Here is a 25,713-nt window from a genome sequence, read left to right on the forward strand (position 1 = left end):
TTCCCTTTTGTTTTCACAAAAATTATTTGCCTGGGAAAATGGGACTGCACGTTATTGAGGTGTATATTGGCCAGAGAAAGAAGCTGGGCAGGAATGCCCCAGAATATCCATCACTCATCGAACAGAAGTATTCAAAACAAGACACAAACTGGAGCACGTGAACAAAACCTAATTCTGAGTGTGAAAACTGCCCATGCAATTATATTTCAGTGCCTGGATAAGCTCACTGTGCAAAAAATGAGCAGCTTTTATGTGTGCTTTCACAACACAGTTTTTCTGCAAGGGCTTTGCTCCGTCACTGACAGACTCTCTTGCACAGGTAACAGTCCCACAGGGACACACTGACCTAAGGAGTAACTTCAGGAGGCTTGTCACAGTATGGTAGTTTACTTCCAGACATGTTCAGTACTCACCTTCCCCCCATCAGCATTATACTCCTTTTCATCCCCTTCCAAAAGTCTGGCCAAGCCAAAGTCAGTGATTTTCACATGGTTTGGCGATTTCACCAGGACATTACGGGCTGCCAAGTCCCGGTGGACGAGTCTCCTCTCTTCCAGGTACATCATTCCCTGAAGGAATAAGAACAGTACAATAATCCTAATAAGTCTTACATGTTTTTTGAGAAGTAACTTCCACTGGTGACATATAAAATGTCTGGTTCAATGATGAGTATTTATAATGAGAAAATGGCCTAGAGGGCAGAAGTTAAACATTGCTCTTGCCCTGAGCAGGAGGCAGTATTAGATGACCTTGAGTTACTCCAGTATGAATGATTCTATAGGATTCAATTACCAAAAGGAAAAAACCCAACAAAATAACACACAGATAACTCTTTTGCTTCAGCAGGCTTAAAATCTGGAAATGTGAGACAAAGAAAAGAAATATTACGGCCCTTGTTCTTCAGACAGGAAATCTGATGACCATAAAAAAATAATCAATTTAGCCAAAGCCCCCCAGAAATCAGACCACACTGGGAAACAATCCCAGCTCTGTTACATTCTAGACAAGTATCTTCAATTCAAGATGAAGATTCTTGTCCATCTTCAAATGGTTTTTAAGTTGGTCACAAATTTTCACTACCCTCAGTGAATTAGAAGGAAAACAATTCTTTATTCCAAGTGCTGCAACTCCCTTACCGTTTCACTCCCTTAAAATATTGCCTGTGGTATTATAATAAGACATTAGATCAATGGCCCTTTTTTTATGAGCATATATATTCTGTTAGAAGTACTTTTGTTAACAAGTCCATCCAGCTGCCTTTAAAGATAAGGTAACATATACTCAAGCTGCCTGGCCTTAACCTTATTCTTATTCTGATGGGAGACTAACCATCTACCATCAGTATGGAAATTTGCACAATGCTTTGTGACACTGAGACCAACACCAAAGCTTGGTCTTATTAATTATATGACACACAAAGGATAGCTGGGCAGGGTTACAAGCCTATAATTTCATTAAAAGGCATTTATGACATTAACCACCATTATTAGAACCTACAGATGAAATCACACACTTGATAATTGCCTTTAAGGTATCTCAGTATATTAGCTCTGTATAATATATATGATAATTTTTAAAAAGTCATTGCTGAATACCAAAGAGATCATATTATCCCACAATACAGATGATAATTCAGAGAGTCACATGTAGTGATTAAAATAACCAGATTACTCAGTGCCATGGGCCAGATTTTATTATCCCTTCACAGCCTAAGGAGCTCGTAGGTACCTGTCCCCATACCAGCTGCCACTCATGGTGTCTGGACCCAGCCCTGGCACAGGTTTCCCAGAGAAGCTGTGGCTGTCCCATTCCTTAAAGTGTCCAAGGCCAGGCTGGACAGGGCTTGGAGCAACCTGGTCTGGTGGAAGGTGTCCCTGCAAATGGTGGGGTCTGGAACTGGATGGGCTTTAAGGTCCCTTCCACCTCTAGGATTCTGTGAAAGTGGATGTCTATGCAAAAAGCATCAAATGGAGCCCTAAGCTGGTTTTAGGTGAAAAATTTCAGTGCAAACACCAGTAAAAGCTTTGAAAATATGTGGGAGAACGTTTGGCATAAACACTATTTCATGCAGTCAACATGAAGGGGGTTTGAAAGAGGACACAGGGATGCTTTGGCACAAAGCAACTGAAGTTATTCTTTAGAAGCACTGCTAGTTGAAACAAACACCCTCCTGCCAATTGCAAATCAATATATTCAGCTTTTGACCATCAGAATTATGTTTTTGACCAAAAGAATTATGGGGTTTTTTGACAGCAATGGTTTTTGACATCAAATTAAAACCCCTAGAAAAAAAGACAAATAAATTTCATGGTCTAAGCGATTGTGAATCACACAAGAATCACACTGTGATACCAGCTGATGAGAGAATTCTGCTGGCACCAGAATATATCAGGTCCAAATAAAATTATAATTTTTAATAGATTAACTTGTAGCTATCAGCACTGAAGCAATATGAAAATATTGCAGATTTCTTTTGGCCAAAATGAAAATACAGAATTTGTCTTGTCAAAATCAAAACAGATGACCTGTACCAAGGCTTTAGCCTCCTGATTCTAGTTAATGATGGCAGGAATGGATGGTAAGGTGTGCAAAACCATCCTTCATTGAAAGAGTTACACAACCAAATTTTTATCCATGCCTCTTTGGTCTTATTTTACTGTCTCTAATTTCAAGCATTTTTTAAACTTGTAGGCTAACACTTTAGGATGTTTCACTGCTTACTCTATTCATTCACATCCATTTACTCCAATTTTGTGCTATTATTTAGTATCATTTTAGTAAGATTCTATTTTATTCATCCTAACCCCACACTCTCTCAAGAACTAGAAAATGTGTAATACCCAACACCTTGTATCGCACCCCAGCAATACCACAGCTGGTTTTCTATTCTATCCAGAAAGAGGGCAGAAATAACTGCCTGTGTATCATTGCATTTCAGTTTGCTTCACCTCTGTCAAACAACCTTCTCAGGGCTTTCTCCCACCTGTGTTACATAAAAGCTAAAACCAGTCCCTGTAGGGTTGGTTGGCAGCTACAAAATCCTCTGCAGAGCCCATGGTCTGCAGAAATGTAAATCCTCTTGGGAATACCCAGGGTAAACATGTTTGCTTTTCCTGATACTCCATCAACATGCTTTAAATGTGGGTGGCAGAAGTATAAATGAAAAGGTAGATATGTATATATTTTCAATAAATGAGACTATCCAAGTGGAAGGACAAGAATCTAAAAAAGGGAATCCTATAGTATTCACTGCAGCAATACTGTCTAAACATATATTATGCAGAGAACCACCATCTGAAGACATTTTTGAACTTGGCAGGGAAAAAAGCTCTATATGAATGTTTAATCTTTTAACATGATACAGAAGTATGATAAAAAATACACATCCCCCATAAAAAAGCCCATAAGAGAATACCAGGAAGACATTTTATTAGTTGAATAGACTAAAAATTATTTGATAAGAGCTATGAAAAAAATATCTTCTGCAATTTTATTAAGGAGTGTTTATAAATTCTCTGGCACTGTGACAGCTTTGGAATGGTCACTTCAGGCACAGTCAGGTTTGCTCTTTTCACAAGAAAAATATCAGACCTGAATATGAGATAATGTGCTGGGAATAAACTGAAGTGGGACAGTGGAAAAGAGACTTTATGTCAAAAAACCCATGGGACAAGAGAAGACAATGATCTTGGACAGCATTCTGATCTTTCCAAGTGCTGAACTTCAGTGTACAAAACATCGAATTAGGTTCACAAAGTATTAGGATTTCCAGTGCTGTGGAAGTATCACCAAAGCTAGGCTGGTGGAGGAAATAGGAGAATAAAAGGATTTTTTAAAAAAAGGAAAATGAAGTTTTTCTGGCAAATCACAGGTTTGTACCCTGAGAAATGCCTTGAAGTTGTGGTCATAATTTGCTGTTTCCTTACTTTATTATAAGCAGTGTTACTTTCTGCTGCTGCTGTAATTTGCCTCCCAGTTTCTGGGGGAAGCTTTTGAGCACAGCCTCCATTTGTACAGGTCAGAGTGTAAGAGATATGAGCACAGACTATTTCAGATGCTGTAATTTGGTTTCCTTCAGTTTTCTGGACTTTTTGGAGTCCCACCTCCCTGCTGAGGATGCTTCTGGGTTTGTTTCAAAAGTGGCAGCTGCTGTGCAGGGAATGCCCAACTCTGAACTGCATGAATCTTGCCTGAAAGCTCTTTCCCTCAGGTGCCTGGATTTCATCTCCAGAAAAAAGGTATTCATTACTCAGGATAGAATTCAAACAGGTATGTAAGTCATTAAATGCAAAGTCCTTTTGGGATAATTGCTAAAGATGAACTGAAGTGTGTTGAATCACTAACTAAAGTTTAACATATGTCTTCTGTCTTGCAAGATGCAACACATCATTTTGCAAGAACAAATCCAGTTAAAAAAGTAAGTATAAAGACCTTCACCTGCTCCAAGATCTTCAGCAGCACCAGCCCACTGCAAACCCCCTATAAATACTTTTTTTCAGTGTGACTTTTGGTTGTTTTCTACATTAAATATAATTGTTTCCCTAAACTGAGGGCATGTTGATCTTATCTCACCCAGAAATTAAGAGCAGCCTGTCTTTCTTCGATAATAACTTACACCCACCAAAGCCAGCACACATGGCAGATTCATCAAATTCATTCTTCAGGTATATGAAGGAAGAAAATTTCAAGTCCAACTCAAGTCTCATGGACATTAATCTGCAGCTTTGGAGACTGCTCTCTTACCATCCTAATAACTCGAGGCTTGCTTAATAATGTGAATCACTGCAGAAAGCCTCAAATGATCATCTTTTTCCCTGCATACCCCATGGAAAAGGTGTAATTTTGCCTGGGGCTAAATACATTTTCAAGGAAAACACTGTGCCCTTTGTTGTCAGGAGCAACCAGACTCATCCAGGTAGCTGTTCCTCCAGAGAGAGCTGTGGGAGAGAAAGACTGACACTGCTCTGAAATCCACTGACTCAGCTGCAGAAGTGTGATGTCCTGTGTAGGTCGGCTTGGGAGCTGGCACTGGAGGTCACCCTCACAGCCAAGGAGAGGGAAGAGCGATGCTACCAGCCTGACCTGGGGACTCACACCTCGTGCTAAGCACATCTCCACCAGGTCACCTGCCATTTCTGAAAATGCCTGGAATTCTGCCAGCCCTGGTGAAGCTGGCAAGGGAGAACCACTCCTGATCCTGTGCTGTGCTATAAGCCCAAGTATTTAGGAGTTCAATTCAATTTTAGGGGGTAAGTTAATCTCTCTCTCTCTTTGGTAAAGGGTAGACAAAGAAAGCTTATGTGATAGTAATGTATTTCTTCCCATCTCCTGCTCACTATCTCAAGGTTTCACTTCTCTTCAGTTTAAGTTTGAAGCAATGTGCTATTAATGTGTAGCAAACTGTATCTCAGGGTAAAAGTGCTTTTATCTCAAGCTGGCCATCTTCAGATGCACTTAGGACACAAAGTTGATATAACTACCTGGATTTTCCTACAGTTGCTTTAGTCCTGTCCACCTGAGCAGGGCCAGATGATGGAAACTTTGCCAGAACTGCCATCTGAGCAGGTGTGACATGAGCAGAGGGGACACTGCTGACAACAGCGCTTTCCTCCCAGTCCTGCTGTGACTTTGCTAAAAGTTTTCAGACAGAACAGTTCAGAGTACACAGAAGCAAGACCAAGACTATCTGTACTTGACTCAAGAGATGGGATCTCAGTGCAGCCGGATTATTATCCCTATGGAATGACAACCAGTGAAAATCCAACTCCTGCACAGGTAACTTGAGCTAGTTCTGCTGTGAAAAGAGTGGTGATGTTTCGAACATAGGTCAGTCTTACATCTCTCCACTTGTGGCTCACCCAGAAGTATAAATTCTGTCTGCTCACATGTGGGCTGGCTCAGCTGAAGCACAAAATTGGGATGAGTTGGCTTCATACCAACCACAGAAGGACACACACTACCTGTGGCGATATAAAAGTGCCAGCTGCACATCAAAAGAACAAGTCTGAATAAAAGGAAGTCAGCACCAGATATTTGCTTTGCACCATGTGGCAGCTGCAGTTTTTTCGTTCCAGAAATAGGAGTCCAAAAGCCTGATTTACTACACTGCTAAACTCTATCCCAGGACACAAAATAAAGATGATGCTAAAGCACAACAGATTGAAACAAACTCAAGAAGCAAAAGTGAAGGGAAAGAGGCTATGAGGCTGATTAGATGAGAATTACAGGAAAAATGCAGTCTATTCCAAAATGACAGATGATTCATAAAGGGAGAAAGAGTGGAAAGAAATGAGAGGAGAAGCAATTTCATAAGATTATGACATTTCAATACTTAATTGACTGGACTAAGCAGACATTTTGATGGGCCAGACCTACTCCAATCCTAAATAAACATCTCAGGAAAGTCATCTCACCCCTTCATGGCATAGATAAGTGGGTCACTGCTGAATTGACTGGTTCTCAGTTCTGGCTTGTGGGACCCTTAAAATGAAGCTCTCTATCCTGGGTAGGTGCTGAAGCTCCTCGGGCAACACCAGAAGTGGCCTTAGTTCCACTGCATCATCAAACATGTCCTTAGTCTGAACTCCTGTGGAAAGATGAGCTGTCTCCCAGGTTCCCTCAAATTGTACAGCTTTCTGGATTAGGTGGTGCTGAATATAAAGAGTCTGGGAAGCACTTCATGTTCTTCTGATGAAAGATGTTACATAAATATATTAAGTAGCATAAGCGATGAGATACAGACCAGGTATTTATTTCAATACTGGCCATACTGGATGTAGCTCTGAGTTCTGGTCCCACCTACAGCCACATCGGTGCAGCTGCTGCAAAGTTCATTCCCAAGCATGAGATTCCTGAGGGAGGGAGCTGTGGAGTTGTATCTAATCTCTATTTTGCAATTAACTCAGGTGCTTTCTTAAGACAGCTGGGCACAAGGTGCTCTCCTGTGCCAGCTCCATTCTCCATTCAGTGGGCAAATTGGGTCATACTGGCTGTGGTACCCCTTCACCTGGACCAGGTGTCCCAGCCTCCTGGGCTGTGTGGACAGACTACGTTACTCTCCCTTATTCCCAAAGAGCCCAAAAGGACAGGGATGTTCTCCCATTAGCTCTGAAGAAAACCACAGCTCAGGAGACTGCAGCCCAAAGAAGAGTGAGAAATTGCAGCTTGTAGCTGTGCTTACAGTAAGTGTATCACCAGTGCACTTTGTGCAGTTCTGGCTGCAACTGTACCAACACCACCTTCTTCTGTGAAAAAGGCCTTTAAACAAGAACTAACTGCCTAAATAACAAACTTACTACTGCAAAACTCTCCTTGCTCGGCAATAACACTCACTGCAAAGTAGCTACAGTTTAGAGACTGGCAGAATCACAGTCCTTATGACAAAGGCTGTTTCAAATTGCTGTTTCAAAAGAAATCATAGTAATCTGTGTTACATGTGCCAGCAGAAGGAACATACCTGTCCCCTGATTTGGGGAGTGCTCAGAGACTTCAGGTTTCAGCTCCCAGTGGATCATATACTCCTGGAAAGTGTTTGATGCTTTTTGAAGTGGCAACCAAAGAGAGGTATCAATTCAAACAGGCTTTTTGAATGCTATTCTTCTCCCTTACATTAATTGCTTCAGTTAGACCAGCTCCAGCTCCTTCCTCTGAAGAGGCAGGAAGGCTAAAAGCAGCCTATAAAGGAGTTCCCAGTGCAACTGTAATGGGGGAGTTGCGACCAGTGCTTTCCTGATGCTATAATTCCAAACTGCCCACCTTCCTGGAAGGAAACTCACAGCAGCACACTTGAACAATGGGCTACGTCTCCCCCACCACTGACCTCTTGCCAATGCAATTACAGTCAGGAGAGTGTATTGTGCAGTGCATTCAGTCTCTCCAAGAAAGTGTATTTAAAATGGATTACTTCTGCTCCTTAGGCAGGCAATCAATAGAGATGTGGACTGCAGTAAGTACAGAGACGTCTGTGGGCTGCAGCACTTATCCTCTGTGTCTCTTCAGAAATTAATTAAAAATCAATGAAGTGTGCAGCCTATTAATAAGGAACCTCCAGATTAACAGATACAAGCACAGCCTTCCCTCAGGTTCAGAACAAGCACAGCCCCAGTGCAAACACACTGGAAACTCTCCAGCACTCCAAACCATACCACACCCTGACCTTTCACAGCCATGCCCTGCACCTGACTGAACTGCAATAACCCCAGCTTTGGGGATATTAACAAATATCAGCTTTAACAAATTACACACTGTGTGTTTCAAGTCGGCTAAACAGGAGGAATTGGGGGAAGCATTTAAAGCCTTCAGAATTTCTCTGCTGGCCTACTAGAAAGTGAACTTAGGGCAGAGCAAAACCACCTGTGTAAAGGTGGGATCCAGCAAACATCTAACAGAGGGTTGAGTCCAATGTCTTCTCTTAATTGCAAACTTTTTTTAGACAGCTTTCTTGGGAAATGACTCCTGACCCTGTAGCAGATAATTTTCCTCTGGAAGTGTGCTGCTAAACTGGCATGTCATGCACGGGATGCAAGGTTTTCCAGTATTCATCTTATGTAGTTGCATGTTATGACAATAAAATATGTGACAGAACAGGTCTTTCCTGCACCCTGTGTACTTGGTTGGTTTGGTTGAGACAGTGTTTTTGGACAGCTGAAATTACCCTCCCCTTCTCTTGGGCAGTGCCCATGGAGCGGACAGGGAACACTGTGGTGGCACTGTCTTGTGTGTTCACACAAAAATCCCACAGGAAGAGCCTGCAACAGCTCCCTGCTTTGCAAAGGGCAAATATGTACAGAATTCACCTGATCCCCCTGAAACACTTGAGAGGTGAAATTTTTGACCTTAAGACGTGTTTCATATGGCACTTTCAGTCCTTTTAAAAGCTGTTAGCACTGTTCTGTGTCCTCATTAAATTAAACATGGAGGATTTTATTTTCTTTTCTGAGCAAACAGCATGATTGGGGCTGAATTTCTGAGGTAGGGACCTTTATTTGAAAGATGCCCCTGAAGCTCATGCAGCTTTGGGGCTCTGTATTTTTACCACTTTTAAAATCACTGTTCCAGGGTAAATAGGGAAACAACAGGACAATGGAAGCACTACTTCCAGAAACCACCACTTTCACAAGCTATTCCAGTGCCAGGGCTATTGGGCTCTGCAAGAGAAAAGTCGAACAAGGGCATATTTACCCTCTCCCTCTCCTATTTTCTTCTCACATGAGCAGAGCAAGCAGTCGGTCTGTACAAGAGCTTCTGCTTAGGACTGCAACACTGTTCCACAAAAGAAAATGTTCTGAATCTATTCTAAATGCTTTTGATACTCTGATTCAAGAGAGTTCTTGAATAAATTACAGCTTTGAACTTCCAAACTCTGTTGCCACTAGCTTTCTGAGCACTTCTTAAAAACCCACATCACAGGTAACCATAGTTACCTATTACATACATTTTATTTCCCTTTTCTAATTGAGTAGCTTATGACACTGACAGAACAGGAGAGGCCAGCCACATAAACAGAGTGTGCTCTCTGATAATGGCTGGAGAAACCTGCTAAATAATCCATTAACCTTATTCAGTAAATACAGATGAGTGCTGGAATGGGGTGCGTGGAAGGCAGAAATGTGGTTTCAAGAGACACTTACTTCCCCCCAGCTAAAACATCACATTATTATTAATGGTTCAGAGCATTGCTGTGTTGACAGTGAGAGCCCATAGAGTGTGAGTCAAGCTGCCACTGTGCCCCACGAGCTCCCCGCCTTCAGACCGAACCTCCTTCCGTGCCTGGGTCGGGATCATTAAACACAGCCTGCCACCTTTGCCTGGCCACCTCACGGTGCTGGGAATGCAGACCACAGCCAGAGACTCTGCAGTGGCAAAGTAAAGGACAGCTGAGCACTGGAGCGCATGGTCTGTTCCCTCCCCTGCTCCTCTGTCCCTCAGCTCAGCCCTATCCAGACACCGACTCCATGGAGATGTGGGGGTAACACATCCAAGGCCATGCAATTCAAACAAGCCCTCACATTACTTTGTTATAGGATACTCACAGAAAATAAAGTATAATTCTACCCTTCAGGTGTGTGCACTTGGATAATTATGGAGCACTGATGACTGCAGTGATATTTTGTGTCATAGATTGGTTCACTCCTCCTGTAAAGTGGTTCTGCAGACCTACCAAGAGACCACAATCCTACACAGGGGAGAAACTACTTCTAAAGTGGTAAATATCTAAAAAGAAACTTTTATCGTGGCCTCTAAATAAAACTGATGTCTTCTTTTTTTTTTTTTCCCTACATCCCAGAAAGATCTGAATGAGGTTAGGCTCAAGCTTTTGAAATCCATTTATTTTGAGGTGAATCCCAGCACTGCGGGTTTTAGTTCCCAAATCTGAGAAATTTCCCAGTGAGCACAAACTGACTGTTTTAATTGATCTCTGTACAGTTCCCAGCTACAGCCAATACTTCAGTTACAGCTACGTTTTTGTTAGGCTGTTTCCAGAGCCAGGGAGGCCATGACTTATTTGAAAAGAAAGAAAAGTACTCATGACTTTGACATCTCGAGATCTGAGCATGTGGGTGGTGAATACATTGGAAATTTTGAGAGCTGCTGAGCTGAAACATGTGACCTGAGTGGAACACAGAGCAATCAGGGCAGGTGTACTTCCACTGATAGTAACATTTCAAGTGTCTTAAGACTCAATTCCTGATTTTCTGACTTTAAAGGGAGTTTTTCCATTAATTACAACTGAGACAGGTTCAAGCCTTGGGTCAGTGCTGCTACCACTGCACAGCGCCCAGATGGAACATACGAATCAGGCTGAAATGGTTTTTAACCATTGGCAAAGTAATTCACTGGGGAAGCAGAGGAAACCCAGCAACCCTGGGCTCCTCTAAAATCCCAAATCTTCTTTGAGAAGACTCATTCTTGAGCTTTCTCCCCAGCTATGACCCCAGCTATGCCTCTCACTCTAATCAATAGCCATGATTTCTTTTCTATGATTTACAGTGTCAAACTGCTAGCCCTGGCTATGGAATTCACATAGGACCTGGCCTGGAGTAGCCAAAGGCTTTTAAGAGGACCCAGCCTCTTCCTCTAACCTGTGACCAAGACCTTCTGGAGATCAGCCACCAACACCCTGGCAAAGAAGCTGTCCCTGTTCTTCCTGCGATTCTGCAGCAGCATTTCCATGCTCCAGACTATTGCTCCAGCACTGCCAATGTGCCAAAACTGTTTTTGACAAATAGCCACATAGAACAGGAACCATCTTCTTCTTAGCACTGAAATGAGAAGATTCCTAAAAGGGTCTGCTAATAGTAAAATCATTGCAGTGAGTAGAAAAGTCTCACACTGCTTTTGGTTCATTTGGATCAGATCCAAACATGAGAAATCTCTGAGCACAGTTCCCACACTCTCTTGGCTGGCATTCTTCAGCTGTTCCTCCATCTCTTGGCTGCTTCATTCACAGTTCTTCCCTCTCTCTTTAAAACTGCTGAGATCTTTCAAAGGATCAGCTGTAGAAATTCACCATTTCCCCAAGGAACCAACCATGCTGCATTTTTTCTCCTCTTCAATTAAAACGAACATGCACCAGGCTCAAAATATTTCTCTACCTTGACTGAACCACACTGATTAAAACACAGGCAGAAGCACAACATGACCCCCCAACAGAAATACCTTTAGGAAGGCATTTACAGTAAGGGTTCTTTAGGAGCAAGGCAGGGAGAATCAAGTTGTCTCTGAGGACAGAATGATCAGGTCAATAAAAGCTGTCCATCAGTCTCCAGGTGTTATGGACTGTGATGGAAAGAGCTTTTCTAGAGGCACTGAGGTGGATGAGCATGCCTGGGATCACAGGTGGACTCCTATGAACTTATTATGACTGGATCATAACACACCCATATGTAATTCTGGCTCTTACTCTCCAGAAAACTTGCACAACCTCTCCAAATCTCACCATAATAAAATTTCTTCTGGCACATAAAGACACACTGCACTTCCAAACACTGATTCCAAAAATATTAATTGATAATTCCTAGCCAAGCACAGACAGAATGAATGGTAGGGAGAGCTTCTCAGAAGCTGTACTTCATCTGCTCACACATGACCATTACTGTTTTCATTGGAATTGACATTTACTTTTTTTTGCCACTCCATTGCCACGCTTGGCTCCCTAAGAAATCAGGCAGATGCAGTTGTGACTGCATATTTATGTGACTGTGTGCATATTTATTTTTCTGTCTCTGAGAGTTTATGAGTGTTTTCAATCTGATTTAGCACTACACTTGCCTCAAGAGTTTTGTGTTCTTATAAGTTTCCTGAAAGCAGGTAGGCAAGGATAGGAGTAAGGCTGTAGTATTTTCCTGCTATTGTGATCACAGTCTTTCTCGGGCACAAGAGACTCCATGTAAGATAGAAATATTATTGAGGATACTTTAACTAGCACTAGGAACATATTAAATTCCAGATAACCAAATCACGAGACAAATCTTAGGCAACCAGCTCTCAGCAGCTCTACTGCTCACAGAACTGCTTTTCCAAAGAGCTCCAGGGGGCCTCATTGATCTCAAATTCATGAAGTTCTACTGGAAGAAAGAATGCAGCCCTATTTACATACACTTATCCTGACAAAAATTAGGGCTTCCTGCGCCTGCTCTGGGGAGCTGCAGACCAGCACACCACTACCCATGAGATGCTGGATCATCTTTGCTTGAATTGCTGAATGACACTAAAGGACAGCTACTGCGGTGCTGGTAAAGGGGTCAGAGAGACCCTGTCCTCAGGAAAACTGCTGAGAGATTTGTCCTTCATATGGGAACTTCTGTGACATTGCCTCACTTGTCTTTGCCCATAATGGGCTGACAATCACCTGGCCTCAAACTCATGACAGACACAGTCCCCTGTGGACAGAAGATGCTCAGGAATGGGAAACATTTGGTGCTTTCTAGGCCAGATGCTTATTGTGATGCACCTGTTTGTTCAACACATACCAAGACTCTGCTGTTTGGGTGTTGGAAATGTAAACACAAACATTAATATTGGTCTGGGATCCTGTTTTCCTTGGCAGATGAAAGCGGCCTGGCACTGTGGGGCCACAAGATATAAATTATCCACTGACGCTGTGAATACTGTAGCAGACATTAGAATAGATTTAAAAGATGAACTAAACTTTTGGATCTTTCAGGAGGAAGTTTGAGAGTCAGATGTTTGGGGAATGTCTTCCTCTAAATCTTCTTGCACCTCCACCCTGTTGCCCACAGTTGTACTGTAAACCCCCATTCCTCAGGGGAATTCTGAAGTCTCCAGCTCCATGAGCTCTTCTGATTTCATTTAAAGCAAAACCAAAGAAGTTTTCCCTTACTAACTCTGAGGCTGGAAGTGCAGGGTGGGTCACTCATCTAAGGAAAGCCTAAGCTGGCTACAAAGCAAAGGCCAAGGTTGGATGCAGCACAGATACTTTAGCCTCCTATGTAGCTATGGAGGTAGCCCAGGTCTCCTTAGCCTGGAAATACCACAGCAGCAAGCCAGGACACTGGATCTGCACCCAGCTGGTCAGTCCTGTTTGGGGCACTGCAGAGTCCCACAGGAAGGTCACAGGTTCCCTGGACATTCCTGCATCCCCATCCATCTGCAGTGGTGACTGACCTAAGTGTAGACCTTACCTTGTAGGAATGATGACATCCCCAGCCACAAAAAGGTTTCCTAAAGCTTATCATAGACTAACTTACTCCTCTTCAAGGATCTCTACTAAAACCAACCAAAAGCCCCCTGTGAACTGTGGAGGGCTGGAGAACAGCTGGTTTGGGGGGTTTCAGATCCCTTTCCAACACTGAGTCCTCTCTGAAGGTCCTGATGTGTCATGCTGATGCTTCAGGTGCACTGCTATCCTACTCCAAATCCTACTGCAGATACATCCAGGACAAAAAGCACAGGCTCATTTTACTTTGCTGCTCTCAGCACTGGGATGCTGGGCAATCTGTGTGGCAAAAGGAATGGAAACAGGAGCAGCCAGACTCTCCGACACAGCCCGAAGGCAGGTTTTCCCTGTCAGTCTCCCGCATGGACTCTCAGCTGTTTAATAATGTCTTGAGCCTACAGTGCCTCTTTTTCCTTTAGTGGGAGTACTAATCACAGTCTCATCTATCTAGATGCCTATTTTTATGAAACTCATACAAAGATAATATCATTGAGACCTTTTCTCCCCTGTCAAATCTGAATAAATTCAACCAACATTTTGAAAAGCTATTGCAAGGGAAACTGAAGAGAGACACAGAGATTGCAATGAGGGTAATTTCCATAGAAAACCAGCCTAAGTCCAAGAAGTTCTAAGAAAACTCAAGCCCTTACACATATCTTTCTTTTACAGGAAAATAGCTTCCCTTCCATTTTTTAAACAAGATTTAAGTAACCATCGAGTCCTGTCCTGAGGGGGAAAAGCCCTGCACTATGTAAATACACTTTGGGCCTTTATTTATGGATGGCAAACCTCACATAGTTCTGATAGCTGCCATCTGCTCCTGCTGAGGTGTGAGCTACTGCTCAGGAGAGAGACTATACTGGAACACCTTCATACCACAAACGGGACCACTCTGGCACATCCAGGACAGCAAGCCTGGCAGATCTTTCTGATCTTTTCTATAATAGCAGCAATACTGTAACCCCCCAGAAGGCAGACTGCCACAGAACTAAGTCCTTCAGTACTCCAGAAAGTTCACCTTTACACTTAACATACATGTTATAACACACATACACTTAATATTTCATGTCTTGGTATGAACTGGGATTACAGCCAACATAACAGACACAGTACTGCCAACGTTAAACACTGAAAAATCAAGGCCAAAGTCTCTTTCTTGAAAAAAAGGAAGAAAGTCAGAAATACTTACTGGGTTCTGTTCTTATTTGCCTTTTGGCCTTCCATCAAGACATCAGGATATACTTTAACTCTGTGTGCATGCACACCCATTCTTTGGTTTTGCTTTAAATGAAATCAGAAGAGCTCATGGAGCTGGAGACTTCAGAATTCCCCTGAGGAATGGGGGTTTACAGTACAACTGTGGGCAACAGGGTGGAGGTGCAAGAAGATTTAGAGGAAGACATTCCCCAAACATCTGACTCTCAAACTTCCTCCTGAAAGATCCAAAAGTTTAGTTCATCTTTTAAATCTATTCTAATGTCTGCTACAGTATTCACAGCGTCAGTGGATAATTTATATCTTGTGGCCCCACAGTGCCAGGCCGCTTTCATCTGCCAAGGAAAACAGGATCCCAGACCAATATTAATGTTTGTGTTTACATTTCCAACACCCAAACAGCAGAGTCTTGGTATGTGTTGAACAAACAGGTACATCACAATAAGCATCTGGCCTAGCAAGCACCAAATGTTTTGGAAACATCCCAGCACGTGTATTTTAAGTAGGAATTTGGTTTGCACATTTCTTATGAAAGAATTAACAGCAGCAAAGGAGAATGAGTAATATTATTCCAGGAGCTGTGTGAAACAACAAGGGACCAGATGGGAGTGAAAACCAGCTTTCATTCAGCAGGAGAGTGAGAAGACATTCAGTCTGCTGAATGGATTAGTGGCTGAGGAAGGGGGGGATTTCAGCCCCGGGAGGCCAGCCAGGAAGCCCAGATGTCTCCTGTGGGGTGAAAACACTGCCATGCAAAAGGGGAAGGACATAAAGCCAACTGGATGTCTGTATGAGACTGCATGATGACATGCAGGAGGGACAAAGTTAGAACAGGACTTTCAGTATGACTTGTAGGCAAACCTCAGAATGATGGATGTTGCATTGAATCCAAGGCAGAGGGAAGTCAGGATCTGTCTCCAAGGAAGAAGGACTTTTCCGTATGTTCTTAAATTAACTACAAATCATTAAGGAAAAATTTGTAACAAATTATCCCTTTGTGAGGCTCATGAAAACAGCATAAGAGATCTCAATTTCTGGCTGATCATGTAAGTCAGAAGTTACTGACTCTCCACCTTTCCATATCCCTGTGCTTCCAAGGCAGCGTGACACAGTAAGAGACACTGCTCTTGGGAGAGTGAGACACGAATACTTTTCAGAAACAGAAGAGACATAACTTTAAATACAAACAGCCTGAGCTGCCAACATTTATGGGGTTTCTCAAACAGAAGTGCAGACTCTCAGCGAGCTGCTATTCCCTAATGACACGAGCAGGGCAATCACTGCCCCTTTCCCCAGCTTCTCTCCTCTCCTATGCTGGGCACTCAGAGCCCTGGTTCTGCCATAACTGCTGGGCTTTCTCCTGCAGCCCTCAGCTGATCCCTGAGAGGTGCCTCAGTCCCTCCAGGAATGGTGAGAGCTGAAGAACTGCAAATGAAAGGCAGGGAGGGGCAGAATTTGCTGGTTTGGGTAGAGGGATGTGGTTCAGCAAAGCCAGCAGAAGTGACTGTAACTTTTGTTTAAATATTCCTAGGTGACAAAAAAAAGGGGGGGGGGGGGAGGGCGGTAAAAATGGGGAGAGACAGATAAATTTTGAAAAAAATTACCATCTTTTCTCTTGTAATTAGCTGAGCATTAGAATCAAAGCTATACTGCCTAGTTGCAATGTGTTTACTGTTCTGGGTTGTGACTTTTTACGTGTCTAATACAATATTAATACTGCTGTCTTTTACAATAGGACTTAGCTCAGACCAAAATAATCACTGTATTAACTTTTTTTCTTAGCCACTGAAAGCGGTCCACTTCATTACTGCAGAAAAGCAAGCCTCCCCAGTCCATCATTAATTCTTACTGTTTTAATTATGAGAAAGAAAAAAACCCATTCTCTCTGGAAGATAATGACATTGCAAATACAAATCTTAACACAAAGCTACGAGGTACAAACCAGACAAGTCAGCCACTAAAGTCAGGTTCTGGTAAAGATCAGATTTGGTAGGAAATTCATTTTTCCCTCTGCTGAGCTGGTCTTATGCTAAAGCCACTGAAATTCACTGCATCACATGTGTCTGCAGAAGAACGAAGCCCTTAAAACCATCCTAACAATGAGTTCAAACCACATCCCCATATCTTAATTTGAAAAAGTTCAGGGAAATGTCAGCTCTGAACATGTAGAAAAGAACTATTTCTATAATGAGCATGAACTAGGATTCTAATCCCGAACAGCTCTTCAATGTGGGGAAAGTTTTGATGAAGATGCGAACTTGTCTCATTTCTAGTTTGGGCTGGTTTCTTCAGCTACTTTCACAACAGAAGCCAAATCAATAAACCCAGAGCACATCTGTAATAATACAGATCTAAGATGGATGGGATTTTCAAAGGTATGAACAGCCTTAATTAAGAACATTTCGACCCAGTGGCTTTTGGGTCTCAAACTGAAGCATGACACAAGTGTTACTACATAGAAACTGCATGTCCACATTCCCAAAATGGAATATTTAGAGTCCAGCCTGTGCTGTGTTTCTGTTTCTGTGGCACCTCAGAGATAACAAGTTTGCATGTAAACTAGGAAATTTAGAAAGCTTAAGGTGATGTGGATGAATGCACTCTATGTATATGACTGAAAGGCTGGAGCTTCTTTTGTTTGTTTTAATTCTAATGATCAGTGATATAAACTGTGATATTTCACATTTCAAAGTGGTGAGAATTAGCCAAAAGGAGGTAAAGTGAGGGAAAAAATCTAAATGTAAACTACAACCTTACAGCAAAATCTAAGAATTCCTCCAGGTGGGGATTTTGATAAATACTGTTCTCTCTTTGAATCTGGAAGAGGCAACACAAATGACCAGAGTCAGCACCCAAGTCCAAGAGATACAGATCCAAACTGAGAGGATTGTGTCAGTTCCTAATCCAGCCCCAAAACTTTCTGTCTGAGAGCTGCATCTGACTCAAATTCATTTGCTTCCAACCACTAAGTCTTCCAATATGGAAAATAGATGTGATTAGACAAATAGGTAAGAAACTCTAGGGATCTTGTTAATGGTCAAAGTTTCCTGCTTACTCAGGACTATTTTAAAAGAGTAGTAACAGAAGCGGACAACAAGAAAACCTAGCCTTCATGCTAATAATAATTAAAGCAAAATCAATTCACAAGTTAAAGCAAAACCAGAACCAGAGAAATAGATTCTTCTACTAAAAGAAATAAATTTTTCTGCTATTATCAATTTTTACAACTAATGAGTACTTGTACCAGGACATTCTATTTGTTCACATCCTGGTTTCATTGCATTCAGTTCAACTACTGAAAGATCTAGCAGGCATATTATTAGATGTAGGACAATCTTCTACAGAACACAGAAAGGGAAAAACTTCTTGCATATATCTTTGCTGATTAACAGATTCTAACAGTAAAATCTGGAGCAAGTGGCCAATCCAAACAACTCACTGAATAATTATTTTCATACACACACACGCGCAAAAAAAAGCAAATATGAAATGGTTACTCTGATACAGAAAATTTCTGACCTGTCAGCAATGAAATCTTTTCAACTTCCATGGCCTTTGGATTAAAGTGAGAAAGACAGAGAGCTGCTGAGAAGAAGCAGAATGTACCTTCACATCCTGCATACCTTCAAATACTGCATAATTGTCAGGTTCAGCTTTACCCTCCATCCTCATCCCAATTCTGTGCAGTGGTACTGTGATCAAGAGGATGATCAGACCCAACTCCCGAGACTCGAAGAGAAGACATGCAACTGCATTTTTAGCATGGATGGAACACCAATTGAAATCATGGAACAAAATCCATCCCCTGCTGGACAGGAAACAAAATTTTGCAGCCTAAACCAACTTCTGAGCATTACTTTTCATGGACGATGGATGACAGAGACTTGCTCCAGAAAGAGCAACAGTTTGTACAATGAGGCCACCTCACTAGGTGAGAAATAATTTCTTTAAAGAAATAACCTTGTTCTGGCCTCAGCTGTCTCTGCCTGCTCGCCTGTATTTTGAGCAGCTGCTCACCTCTTTCCATGGGCACCCTGTTTCACAAAATCCAGGGAGGCTGCTCACAAATAAGCAGAGACTGGGAAAGCTAGCAGGGAATAAAACTTAAAAGAGACTATTTCAGAAATCCTGAAGCCTGAGGTATCAAAAGAAAAGGACTTATTTCAGAGATGTAGTAAGAAACAGCCCACAGTTTTGTAGCCACTGATAAAATTAGCAGAAGAGCCTTCCATGACCTTATTTATGCTGTATTTACTAAAGTACAACATGTTAGGGAGAATGTAGACTTTCTTTTCACCTTTCTCCTGTAAAGGAGGTTTTTCTTTCTGATTTTGTATTTAGCATCTCAGGGCTCATGACCAATTTTCAGCTACACAAAGAATACCGGTTGGGGCTTTTTGGTGTTCCTTTTTTTTTTTTTTTCGGTTTTGAGCTGCCAAGGAACATGGAAATGAAGAACTTAAAGGCCGAGCAAAGGTAATATACCAGGAAGTATTTATTCATCTCAAACAGTTTCCTCTTCTCCCCTTGCCCCACTTCTGATCAGGACCATAGTAATTGCCATTATTTAGTGGGAAGGGGTCCTCAGGACCCCTGGGAGCTTTCTCAGGGTGAGTGGCAGAAGTAATCACTCTAGCTGTTAGGCAAACAAAAACAGCTACCAGTTCTCACAGGGCTTGTGAGATCCACATGAGCTGCTCTGTCCCCTTCCTTTGCTTAAGTTATTTGCTGACTGGCTGGCAGAAGAATGCCATCAATGTTTGCTCACTGCTTATAAAACATTTTTCCAAGGCAGAAAAGCATGGTCCCTTCACCTCTCCCCTGCCAGCCCAGACTCTGAGCAGGACCCAGCTCTCCTGCCTGCTCTCTTCTCTCCCACCCCTCTGTCTGCCTCTCCTGGACTGTTTTAAAAATCCCCTCCGGCACGCTTCCTCAATGCACTGTCACACGTTTTAATGTCAGTTCTTAGTCTGTCATCAATGAACTCTGCCAGCTCAACAGAGCCGAAACTGCTTGCAGTTGGCAGCAAAGATCTATTGAAGTGCACGGTAACAGTTTTTCAATAGCAGCCTTTCATGTAAAATACTAAACTCTAGTGCAGTCTTTCTGCTACAGGCTGCGATTAAACTGTAATTCCCTGATAGACTTATAACCATGATTTCCTACCAGCTGGCCTGGGAAATTATTTCAGTACTTCACCTGGCAGAGCTGTTCTTCAGACGGCACACAGAGAAATGCACGCTCGGATTTCAGTCCCCGGGCTGGGAAGGCAGGAATGCTGCGGCTCCAGCCGGGGGCAGGTTTCCACAGTAGATGGCAGCACCCAGAGGTCTGAAACTTTCCAGCTAGCCAAGCAATTCCAGAGGATCCCGGCTTCTGCGGTCCTACTTCATTTTCACTCATTACCCACAATGGGGACATCCTCCTCTTCCCTGCCCTATTCCTGGTTGTAATAACCTCGGTTTCCTTCCAAAAGTCTGTCCCCCTCCTCTTTTCCTGCCCTATCCCTGGTTGTTACAACCTTTGTTTCCTTCAAAAAGTCTTTCCCCCTCCTCCTTCCCTGCCCTACCCCTGGTTGTTACAACCTCGGTTTCCTTCCAAAAATCTTTCTGTATGCCCGACTGTTCCAGAGCAGGTGATGCTCAGCTTGTTCTGCTAAAAAGACTTTCAGGGCGAGTGAGAACTGAGAAACTGTCTCTTTGCTGGTTCTTATTTAACAGCTTTATTTCATCCCATAAAAAGAAAACAATGTGACATATTCATCAGGCCATGAAACTTTGTAGTTCACTTGCAGCACCTGTGGAGTGAAAACAGAGGAGCAGTAACAGGTAATGCTTACACAGATTATACGCCAAAGGAAATGAGATGTGGAGAGGGAATGAGCTCCAATAAACCATTCTTGCCTCTGAAAACTGAGAGCACAGCATATGTTGTCCTTATTATTCTCCCACTCTGGCAGAGAGATGTCCCACTACTCATGTACAGCAGGGAACAGGGCATGTTTCCTTCTGTACCAGCTCTGTGTCTCCTCATAGAATCACAGAATAGTTTGGGTTGGAAGAGACCTTGAAGATCATCTACCTACAACTCCTTGCCATGGGCAGAGACACCTTCCACTATCCCAGGTTTCTCCGAGCCCCGTCCAACCTGGCGTTGGACACTTCCAGGGATGGGGCATCCACAGCTTCTCTGGGCAACCTGTGCCAGGGCCTAATCTAATCTGAAACTCCTCTCTGTCCTGTCTGAAAAGTCCCAATTCTCTCAGCCTTTCCACATGCTTCCCTTCTAGCTGCTGGCTGTGTCTCCAGCCTGCCTTCAGTGACCTGTTACACCTGTATAACTCACACAGAAGCTCCCGAATTTCTCTCAGGTCCAAGGAACGGTAACCACCACCTTCCTAAACTGTTCCAACTGTCTTGGCTCATTTAGCCTAAAACCAGCACAAGCAGCAGTGACAGCCCCATGGGGAGGGAGCTCTTCAAAGAGCACAAGCACAGCCAAAGGGGACTGTGTCCAACACCAAGGTCCTCAGAAACAGAAAGGGATGGAAGAAAAGGCTGCAGAAGACATGAAGATGAGCTCTCACCTGCAATGACAGAGAAATGACAATGTGCACAGCAGCTGTCTGTTGGATGCCTCTGCACAAGGCAGAGGGCTGTTTGTCCAAACCACAATCCACCATAGCATGGCTAACAGTGGCCATTTTGGGAGGCAGACCTAGTTTTAACCAAAGAATAAAAAGACTCAAATCTGCAATTAAAAATTAGCACTTTATCCAGTACTTTTCCTAGTACTGCCTTTTCATACCTCATTGCTTCAGTTCATGCTGATTTGGCAACAAAAGATCTGCAGTGGCCCTGATACGTGTGTGAAGCAACACAGGCTGGTTTCTTCTTCCTCCAGATTTCTCTGGCAGTGTAATGCACTTGAGGAAAGTACAGTGAGACAAATCTGAGTGGGGAGGGTTACTACTACCTGTAGTACTACCCTGCAATCACATTTTAGTGTGTATAAGCTGATTTCTTAGTGCAAATGCAGAAGCCATTGCTCCTGAAAATAAAGACCTGGGATTGTTTTGCTGTTATGCACCTGATAATTTAATTTTAGGCCTTAATTTTCCATGGAGTGCATTTCTAAACCTTGTTTAAAGTGCCCAAACCCCTCTGCATTCAGAGGTCTTAGTGACCAAGGACAGGGAAGAAAGGAAAGGTATTACTGTTTGCTGTGCCTTTCATTCTGCTCCATTCCCTTTCCCAGATGAATGCAATAACTTTCACTGCCACTTTGTCAGCAAGACAGAAATATGCAGCATCAAACATGCCATGTTAAAGTGCTATCTGGGATATGAGCTGAGGGAGCTTGAGCCTTTGCTTGTGTCAACAGCATCTTTCACATCTCACAGGCATGGGAAGATGAAGGTCACTGAGGAAGAGAACTTGAATCAACACAGACCCAACTGACAGTGGTAAGCTCAAAAGGAAAAATTGCTTTTCTCATTCTTTTTCTCATTTTTGACCAAAAGTAACAGGAAGAAGGTATCTATTTTAAAATATCACACTGCTAAAAGCCACTGACCCCCGGTCCACTGGCACTTCTAAGATAACTATAGCACTGTGCCCCCCAGCACCAGCAATGGGAACCCTCCTAACACACTCCACATCCCTGCCTTTGTGCAGGACTGGAACTGGAATGTGCTTTTCCTACTCTTTAGAGGCACCTTGCCAGCCAGACATCGGATGCCACTGGGAAAAGTCTCTGTATCAAATATCAAGTGGATCAGAAGAAAGTGACAGAAGGGGAAAGAAATGCACATTCAGGTCTGACCTGTGCACCAATGCAACAGTGGGGGGCAATCTGAGAAAGGACAGCAGACAATTTAACCTGGCAGCAACACTCTATTCCTATATTGTCTTCCGCAAATGAATTCAGAGAAAGTGAAAAAACCCAAGTCATTAATCACTTCCGTTATGCTTATATACTAATTAGGTTAGGACCTCCACTGGTACTGCACAGCAGGGAATATGAAATGCAGGAGGAATTAGGAGGCCTGCAAAAGGTGGGACAGAAAGTCCACGGGATTATCACAAACATTGCCCCCAATCTTGTGCTGTTATCACTGTCTGAAGACATCCCATACTTCCCTGTTCTTGATACAGTGTGATGTTAACAACATCAAATCAACAGCAGGGATATTGGTCTTCCAAGTGACTGGGAGTTTAGTCCCTCCCTTCAACAGTCAACACAACAGCCACTCGAATGCAGCTGCAGGCCCACTCAAAAGATGGCAAATCTACCACACTATTTCAGGAGATGGTGAGATCAAGGCTAATAAAGAAACAACCCAGGACATTGATTTTTCAGGTTTACAAGATGTTTCAGACAGACTTGGCTCTGTGGCATTTGGCATCTTGTCAGAGTTTAGCATGGAAATAAATAACGCGTGATCCCTGCTGTATACTCAACTTTAGTACCCATGGTAAATTTTTATGATGGGAGTGAGGTTTGCATGTTTTTTCATTATGCAATTCTTCAGAAAACATAAGCTCTGTACAGTGTTACCCACGGAGGTGGCAATTTACTACTTGTCCTACACTGCATTCTCCTGTGAGATCTGTGCTGGCTGGGATTCCGATGCTGGAGAAGGCATCTGGACTGGACAGACAGACAGGGATCACCAGCTGGAATCACAGGCACTCCTGTACCACTAGACAGAGGGGGAATATTAAAGCTCAACAGCAATCTCAATCTCTCTGGCTTCTCACTCCCTTTGCCATAGGAATGTGTGCCAAAGCACACTTAGTCTCACTTTTTCCTTTTGTGCTCCTTAGCTAAGCATCACCTGGAGACAGGAATACAGAAAAGGAGTATGCTGCCTGTACAGTTTCATTGTCAGGGCTGTGTCCCAACATTAGTTATGCTACATCATCATTGATGTTCTCTGCTCCAGATGAAAGGAGACAGATACAGCCTCCAGACATGAACTCACAGTCCTTCCTACATTCTCACCTGAAGGAAAATTCCCACTGAAAAGAAATGCCACGTAGTAAAATAGTTGGATTTTGGAAAAATACTCAATTCAGGTGGTAGGAATATGCAGTGTCCATTTCAGGACAATGTTGAACAGCAGTCAGCAGTGCACTCTTGTTGTCCTGAAGACTGGTCTCATACTGAGCTGTACAGCAAGAAATAGCCAGCAGTTCATCAGAAGAGATTATTCCCCTCTGTTTATTTGGAATTGCATATGAGACGCCTGAATAGTAGAAGAGGGACGTCAGCAGATCAGACAGAGCCCAGCAGAGGATGGATAAGATGGTTAGGGAGGGGAAAGAACCAGACAAAATACGAGGGGAGGGTAAAGAAATGGGGGTTTGTCCACCCTGGAGAGGAAGAGGTCCATGTAGCAACCTAACTGCACACTTCCACTGCCAACAGGAGCTTACAGAGGCAAGAGACCTCTGTACAAGTTGCAAAATGAGGAATTGCCACAGGGTAGAAGGAGGCACTCTGTTTGCAATTCTGTGCTACCTCCCCCTTATAGATTGCTTTATTGGTGAGATGAGGGGGGCTGAAATGTTTAATCCAGGCAATGTCATTTTTTTATCAACAGAGTGTCCATCAAAAAATGAGAGGAGGAACAAAAAAAACCGGAGAAACTTCCAGAGCATGGCCCTCAGGTGTGTGACTACCATGGAGTGAGGAAAGAACCTGTCCCTCATTTCTGGGCCTAGCTGTGCGTATTTGTCACCCACAGTCGGTGCATGGTATGGCACTGTGCTGCCAACCTGCAGAAGAGCCCTGAGATGGATTCTTCTTACCTGCAGGGCTACCTGTTTTTAAGAAGTTTTTCAGGTGATTTAAAAGAAAGTATTCCTATGCCTCCCCAAACCTTTCTGTTTGCAATTTAAGCCACCATGGACATTTTCTTTGAAGCATCCCTGGTTGTTCTGGCTTTCAAACATGGAGGTTGAGAGCTGTCATGAACAAGGAATCATGCAGGCTTCTTTGTGCTTAAACCCACCCCAGTATTCTGTGTTTACTCACCAGCTGCCATTAGAACAGAACATCATCCTTAGGCTGAAACAAGAAGCTGACTTTGATATCACTTGAATTACAAAAAGAGAAATACTGCAATGCCCAAGTCATTGCAAGTGAGGAATAAACACTGCAGATAAACAATAGCTTCTGACACAAAGAAGTGATAGTCAACAAGAACCTCTAAAAGCATCAGCTTATCATTCTTATTATCAACCAAACACCCACCTTTCACTCTTATGTAGCATGCTACTATCAAAAATTAACATGAGAATTACATTTAAATCAGTAAACAGTAATGAAATACTTCACAGAGAGAACCTGTTAAAAGCTGGACCTGTTAAAGAGTTACTGGAGTGGTCAGATGATGGCCTTTTCCAAGAAGACGTGAACTCTGCAGTGAACTTCAGCTTTCTGCCTCTGAGGAAGAACATTTGTTAGATATGTGAATATTCTAGAGAGCAATGGGGATCTCCAAAAAGCAACATCAAATGAAGGTTCTGTCATGACAGTTTTAGACTTTACTGTTCACAAATCCAGCTTCAGACAGAAAAGCATGATCCCTTTTACCTGGGAACCCTGCCCTGCAGAAGTACTGGCCTGTGCAAAAGTGCTTTTCATGACATTTGTCTAAAGACTGAAAGCTGCAAGTCATGCAAGAGGATGGGAAATTGTAAAAGTGTGTGTGGATTACTTCCAATCTTTCCATGAACAAAAAAAAAAGACCAACCCAGAATTACAGCAAGGCAGGTTTAGCAGCCCTTGAAAAAGGTTTTATAAAACCTTTA

The 25,713-nt window shown here is 42.8% G+C and overlaps 1 protein-coding gene across 5 annotated transcripts in view; it reads right to left on the reverse strand.

Annotated features, from left to right (window-relative positions):
- Nucleotides 1–25,713, reverse strand: part of ERBB4 (erb-b2 receptor tyrosine kinase 4) — a 576,015-nt gene that overhangs the window by 35,240 nt on the left and 515,062 nt on the right. For all 5 annotated transcript variants that reach the window (XM_039554927.1, XM_039554926.1, XM_039554924.1 and 2 more), the window contains one exon: nucleotides 414–569. In XM_039554927.1, coding sequence (XP_039410861.1) covers nucleotides 414–569 — 156 coding nt within the window. The remainder of the gene's footprint in view (nucleotides 1–413; nucleotides 570–25,713) is intronic.

The sequence above is a fragment of the Corvus cornix genome, chromosome 7 (assembly GCF_000738735.6).
Source record: "Corvus cornix cornix isolate S_Up_H32 chromosome 7, ASM73873v5, whole genome shotgun sequence".
NCBI classification, from domain to species: Eukaryota; Metazoa; Chordata; class Aves; order Passeriformes; family Corvidae; genus Corvus; species Corvus cornix.